This window comes from Sebastes umbrosus, chromosome 3, assembly GCF_015220745.1.
Source record: "Sebastes umbrosus isolate fSebUmb1 chromosome 3, fSebUmb1.pri, whole genome shotgun sequence".
Lineage (NCBI taxonomy): Eukaryota > Metazoa > Chordata > Actinopteri > Perciformes > Sebastidae > Sebastes > Sebastes umbrosus.
The window spans coordinates 36,966,112-36,973,286 of record NC_051271.1 but is presented as its reverse complement, the minus strand read 5'-3'; the positions used below and the strand labels follow the sequence as shown (position 1 = coordinate 36,973,286).

The following is a 7,175-nucleotide window of genomic DNA, read 5'->3' as shown; positions in this document are numbered from 1 at the left end:
TTATGGAGTTCCTGCCCAATGATGCCAAAAATATACTGCCCACTGCCACTTTAAACAAATCATATAATGCACCATTTCAACATCTGAATTGCGTACATTCTCTTAACATTCTTTCAGAGTTTGACTTTCTTTCTGCAATACTTCTTTTTTAATAGTAAAATGTCTTTTTTTTAATCCAGTGGCTTTAAAAAGTATAAAAAAATAACAGTGAGCACCTGGTAGAGGTTTCATTCTATTAGTCAAAGACTACAAGTAATGTAAATTAGTATGTAATAAACAAAACAAAAAGCTCAGAAAGGGTTTCAACATGGGTTTTGTTTTTTAAGAAAAAAAACCTCCTTAGAACTCAAAGTAGAGACAGAGAAAAAAGAGAACACTCAAAAGAGATTCCCTCTCACCCACCTGACGCGACAATGATCCCCGGTGCCGAGTCCCTGCTGGCTATGTTTCCAGATGTGTAGGGATTCGCAGACACGTGAAGATGGAGATGTAATGAACAGTAGGGCTGCGGGGAAAAAAGAAAATCACAAACTCAGTTATCAAAACCAACGATACTAAAGACGCTTCTGAATGAAACGGCTGTTGCATTAACTCGGATGCACGAACCCTCCCAAATTTTATCACAAACACCATTTCCCCATTGGCTGGTTTCACCATTAATTTTGATTGGGTTAACCTTTACCGACACAATTCTCATTACGACCCAGCAAAATGCCAGTAGTGCAGGCCATGTTGTGACGGGCTGTTTAGAGGTTTATTAAAACGCTGACATTTCCTGACAAATGACTGTATAATATGGGTAGAAGGCGAGGCATGCCACAGAATCACTAATTGGTTTATCAAAAAAAGGGTGATTACTTTTTATATAAATTCATGTTAAGAAGAAGATGTGCTAATGTGCCTGGCAGATGATGTGTGCAGCAATGACACAAACCATTAACTCGACACTCATCTTACGCTGTATTTAAAATCGCCTAGTGCATACTACTCAGGAACGCAGTGTGCAGTATGTACTGTATACTGCACACTGCGCTCGTCAGTAGTATGTAGTAGGCAGTTTCCGGAGTAGTATGCAGTATGAAACAGGTAAAGTGATGTATTTTGCAGTATGCAAAGCCAGGTTTCAGCCTTTAAACCAGCTCTTAAAGCACTGGACAAAAAAAAAAAACTCCTAGCACTGTTGCAATATTATCGAAAAATACAATTTAGATTTTTTTGTTTATGTGCTGTTTGTTTACTTTATAAGATGCTGCATGTTTTAAAGTATTTATTCTAACAGCTCATAGTGAAGTGAGACCAACAGGATCATCAACGAGGGGAGACGGGAAATATAAAATATTCATCCACAACATTTACTCAAACTGCTTTTTCAGTTACAGCAACTAAACAGTGGACTGATCTCCCTCCAGATATTAGAGTTATATGTTGTTTCACCAGGTATCTCTCTGCCCTGTCAGAGGCTGCTCTTTCCCTCTCCTCTTCCCTCGCCACTCTGCTGCTCTGTAGCCGCTCTGTGAGCGTTAATGGCCGGCTGGCGAGCGAGCTACGGCCGTGGGCGATTGTGGAGCTTTTCAACTCCAAAAAGGCAGGTAAACACATGTTGATGTTAATTTATAATGGACATTCATATTGTGATATTTAAACAAACCATCCGTCAACAAGGAAATAAAAGCCCCTCGTCTACAGACCGGTCTCTAGAGAGCTCCAGCAGCTCACAGTGGTCTGTGAGAGTGACCGCACGGCTGGAGAGGTAGCGACCCAAACAGGCCGCTAGCTAACTGTCACGGCAGTTTGTGGAGCTTCTAAACTCCGACAACGGTGGAGCAAATGTTCGATTCGCCATCTAATATTGTAAAACTACCAATATTCAAAATCTACACAGTTGATTTCTTGCCTCAAAAATGTTCAGAAGTGAATTTGGTGTAATGTAAAAAATGTAAAAACAAAAAAAACAGGCGTTTTTGGCTGCTGTTGTTTTTAACCGTAGCCTGTAGCCATCCAGCACTTTGCATTGTGGGATACAGTAGGCGAAGTAGACTGGTCCGATGCATACTGTAGATTTTTTTCCAAATCAGTACGACATCCGGGTATTGTGGGCATAGCCTACTGTAGATTTTGCTCTTGTTCGCATATTACATACTACATACTACATTTTGGCCCAGTCAGTATGTTCTACTAGTATAGTATGAGGTTTCAGATACAGCCTTAGTCTGGCTTCTTTTTCATTCAAGCACACCTTAGAAGAGGGTGATCGCAGCGTGTGCTTCGTCGACACACACCACATGTGTAGTTAAAAAGATACCCGGTTAGATTCTTTACTCTGAATCAACTTTTGCTCTGAGAAGCAACTTTCCGAGGCTTTCAGGAAGAAAAGAAGCGTCTTCTTTTTCTGTTTGACACCTCTTTGTCTTTGTTTCTTAAATGGGAGGTCGGCTTATTGGACTGAATCAAAATGGCTGACCTTTCAGCTCAGCAGCCTCAGAGCACTCAGCTCTGACGGGCGCTGCTCTTTCTGAGCTCGGACTCTCATTGCTGCCGGGATCAGTCAACTCCTGTCAAGACCTCTCTTTGATGGAAGCGCGCACATACGAAAACACGTATGAGCGCATCAACAGCAGCAGCAGCAGGGGCGTGCTCGCAGATACACACAGACACACTCACCAGCACACAGTGAATGCTGTTTCCCCGCAGGTCTTTGCTCGGGGCCTGTAGTAGCCTCCAGTCTCTGCCTCTGTTGTAGGTGATGTGTGTCTTCACTTGGTTATCCGTCTTTTTGTTGGCTAGGAACATCCCCTTTATTCCCGCAACCTTGGAAATTAGAGAGAGAGAACAAGCGCACGGCTTCAAATGAAAACAGACTTCAGACTTCACACGTCCAAAAGATATTAGACATTTCCATATCTTCCGAGTCAAGATGCAGAAAATGAATGCAATGCACTGCAAAGCAAATCCCCATGCCCTGGGGCAGTGCAGCCGCACGCACGCTCACCACTTCTGTATTCCCAGCAAAAAGCAAACACTGAGTGGGAAATGATCGACTGTCTGGAGACTTTTGAGTAATCAATGTGTGTCTTAAATGAATCTGACTCTTTGTCGGAGGCCCCTCTAACAGCTCAGGGATACTGAATTGAGTCAGTGACAGTCCGATCAGGCGATGAAACTCCACTTTAGTAATTGACAGATACTTCAACCTCCCTTGGAGGAGAGATTTAGCATATCCTACGTTTTGGGTGGCGACCCCAATCAAGACAGCGGATTTGATTCCAGCAGCGAGGCCACAGCAAGACACCAGCAGCAACATCGACAGCTTCATTATTTGATTCTCAGATATAGTTTTAGCCCACGTTTGGTGCCGCTATGTCTTTAAATTGTTACCTGGATGCGTACCTGAGCTCCAGACATTAGCCCCTAACACTTTTTTTTTTTTTTTTTCCTTTTTGGATTAGGTGCATTTTGCGAAGTAATATCTGCAGTTATTCATCAAAGAAAGAAATAATCTCAGCCTCCCAAAAATCTATATCCCTGGCACTATTCCCTCTTGCCTTTGTTGATGTCAGCACTTTGAGGCTGCTTCATATTCACACTATGTGCTCTGAAGACTGTAGGCCTACAGCAGCAGGGGCTGTTTCCAAAATGACAAAACATCATCTCTGCCTCCTAGCTCTAAAATATTGATCAGTGTTCATAAAAAAAAAAAAAAAAAAAAAAACTTGTGGGCTGAGCACTCATCAGGCAGGCTTTATTTGATACGGTTATTTAAAAAGAAGAAATTGACCAAAATGAATACTGCAGACAGGTGGGGTGGGGTTGGGGGTGTGTGGGGGTAGACCTCACGTACAGCATACCAATCCAAAACTAGAGCAGAGTCATTCTACTTGACTATACCACCGATTTTTATGTCACGTCATCTGTATTTATTCATTTACCTCATAGAGGTCGACCATGACGTTGCCCTCGGGGCCCATGCTGCTGACCACGTTCTCCAGAGCCAGGGTGTAGTAGACCCCCGACGTGTCCGACACGTACAGGTTGTAGGTTTCGTTCTGGTTCCACTCCTGTACGGCTGCAACCACGCGGTTTTCATCTGTACTGATCACATGCAGGTCCTGGTAAGAGAGGCAAAGTTAACACCAGTATGGGAGTACAATGATACATCATTTAACTCAGGAACAGTGTTTTTATATGTTGTTTATATGTTATTCCCTTCTGTCCTGTTTGTATGTGCAGACTTTTTTAGCTGTGATCAGCAGATCTATACAGTAGATCACTCTGTCTGTCAGTCGGTCCATAAAAAAATGTCCCCACCCTTTTGCGGCCACAGTTTTCGCCCTAGGAGGCTGAGATTTGACACGGAGGTCAAGTGTGTGGGTAGAGCTGGGAAATATGGCTTATAAATAATATCTCGATATTTTTAGGTATTGCCGCGATATATGATTTATATCTCGATATTTTCACACTTTTTCTAAAATAACACAACCGTTTGATTTAAACTTTTTATGTGTATGATCATACCAGCACGATCATTCTAGCAAAGTAATCTAAACACCCTGAGGTGGTATATACTGTCATATTGAAGTCAGATTATTATTTTTTTTAAATGTATTCTTTATTATTAACTTGGAATAAATATTTAATTTTTTCTCTGAAATACAGTTTTTTACAGGTATCTTTTTAGTCATCATTCATTTTATTAATGATTTAACATTTTATTAATTATATATTATATATATATTATTAATTCAGTTTTATTTATTTATTTATTTATTATTGACAGACTGACTGACTTATTGAATGAATGTGAAATAGCTGTATGAGGGCAATTCCTTGGTCGCTTTTATTTTGAAGTCTGTTCTTACACACTCTAACCGTAATGCCTAGTATATAATAGTGCCCCACATTGTTTTGCGGCTAGTTTGACCGTCTTTTTCGAAGTGGAGGCTGGCATCTTCCTTCACCGTTTTCGAAGGAGAAGCGAGAGTCTCATGCCAGCAGCTTGAAAATTTGCAATTGATATAAGCTATATAGTGTATATAGAGTATATTCAATATATCACCCACCCCTATGTGTGACTGTGAAGATTTGTTTGTGTTCATCATGCCAATTGGCAAAAAGAAACCCAGCCACACCCTCTTCATTAACTCATGAACCCTTTCCACTAGACACATGTGGGAGGTGTGTGAATGCATGCACACGTGGATGCATGTGCATGCGTACGTCATCAGCTATTGTGAATTTGGGCTTGTTTTAACTTGCATTTTTGCTGCAGAGTAATGAAACGTATTTCTTGTTCTAAAGATAAATGTTGATTTTGTATATGACAAGGACGTTTCTTGTTGAATCATTTGGTATGTAGTAATAAGATAAATATGTTATTATAACATGGACAGAATCTCATTAAAATGAGACATGTTCTTGTTATAGCGGGAAACTGAGCAGAATGCTTATTTGTAATGCTGGCAGCAATTAGCTATAGTGTATTACATTTTTCAATATAGAATTCATTGTTATTTTGAATAAAAGGCAAAAAAAAACCTTTTAAATATGCATTTATTCAAAATAAACAAGCAGCTATCCTGAATACATTCTAATTTGTATTTTGTGAAGGCTTTAACTCGCTCCCTACAATCAAAAATATCATCTTTTCATGTTTCACAAACTTTTAGATTGTATACTATTTTTTACACTCCTGCTGGGTTTAATCATATTCAATAATCAGAATTGCTACATCCTCTGTATTGCCATATTTTTAAGTAAGAGGATACTACAACCATTAACGCTCTGTCAGGCTTATTGGGCAGAGTTTATGCAGCTGAGGCCATGCTGTTTGGTTGCGTGCTTCATCTACCTCTGGCTGTGCCAATAACACCTTGCAGTGAGCCGACAGCAACCGGGGCGCCTAGGGCTTGATTGAATAAAACATGTCTAATTGTCAATGGGGACGTGACAAGCGAGGCCATGCGCACATGGAGCAGCACGGAATAACAATTCAGGAAACACTGTGAGAGTTACTTTTGGCCTTGATTTGCCCATAAATAACAAAGAGGGTGTCACGCAGAGCCAGCGATGAACTGACGCCTTTACTGCAATTTTAGCCCACATACCAAACGGAGCTGAAAGCATATTATTTGCTTTTGAATGCAGGAAACTTCCCCGAACTGCAGCACTACCAACAAAATTTGACAATTGTCTCATAAATTATTGGTGACCGATGATAACTCTTACCCAGGTTCAGTTCATTATTTGTCACACCCATTTTGAATGTTATCAGGCTGATTTAGTGGGCGTTATCAGTGGTTATCACTACCATTCTGATGCTTCAGACGGGCCAAACTGCACCTAAGACAAAGTCTTAGGTGCAGTTTGGCAAGTCGAAAATGAAACTTTGGAAGTCAAAGTGAAACTTAACGTTGTGAATTGAAATAAACACAACTTTAAGTTTAGGCTACTAAAACTACTTGGTTAGGTTTAGGAAAAGATTGTGATTTGGGTTAAAATATATGTTATTTAAGTACGTAAGGTAAAATAAGTCAATGTTGACTTTTAGTTTCACACGGGACACGTACAGCGGCCTCCTGGGTGGAAGTCCTGTGTTTGTTTGATCCATCCATCCACCACAATCTGCAGAATTTGTAGCTCTCTGTACTACATCACCTGAATTCCTGCTTTACTCCCGTCACAATAACTACGAGGGGCGTAACGGTACATTTTTACAAAGATACAATACATATCACTTTCCACGGTTCCGATACAATTGAAGGACGATAATATTTGTCTCATCTAGAGTGATAGACAATATGAAACTTCAGGACCCGCTGCTTCAGTTCTCAAGATACATATTCTGATGCATATTCTGCAAACAGCGAGTGATTTATTGATGACATCTCCCTTTTTGCAAAAGCCTAAATGTTTCCACATGCTGGACCTCAAATGGGGCTTCAAAATCTCTCGATCGTCTGGCTCTTCCTCGCCATCAGCCATGCTTCGTTTTGTTGTCTTCTTTCTGAGATGTGCTGCGGCTTGATGACGTCATATGGAAGAGTGAATCAAACGTTTAACATTTCTCTACTAATAAAAGTGCTAAAAACTACATCCATTTGACGTTCGTCGTGCTTAAATACAAGGTGCAAATTCTTAGTATCAATTCGATAAATTATTTACCTTGCAAATAAATTTTA

General features: G+C 40.4%; 1 protein-coding gene across 6 annotated transcripts in view; it reads right to left on the bottom strand.

Moving 5' to 3' along the window:
* Nucleotides 1-7,175, bottom strand: part of LOC119485187 (VPS10 domain-containing receptor SorCS1) — a 209,047-nt gene that overhangs the window by 39,224 nt on the left and 162,648 nt on the right. For all 6 annotated transcript variants that reach the window (XR_005206218.1, XR_005206219.1, XM_037764550.1 and 3 more), the window contains exons 9-11: nt 3,927-4,106; nt 2,662-2,808; nt 403-505 (exon numbers count right to left, since the gene is read on the bottom strand). Coding sequence is in view for 4 of the 6 variants with exons in the window: in XM_037764550.1 (XP_037620478.1) it covers nt 403-505; nt 2,662-2,808; nt 3,927-4,106 (430 nt within the window). In the remaining 2 variants the exon portion in view is untranslated. The remainder of the gene's footprint in view (nt 1-402; nt 506-2,661; nt 2,809-3,926; nt 4,107-7,175) is intronic.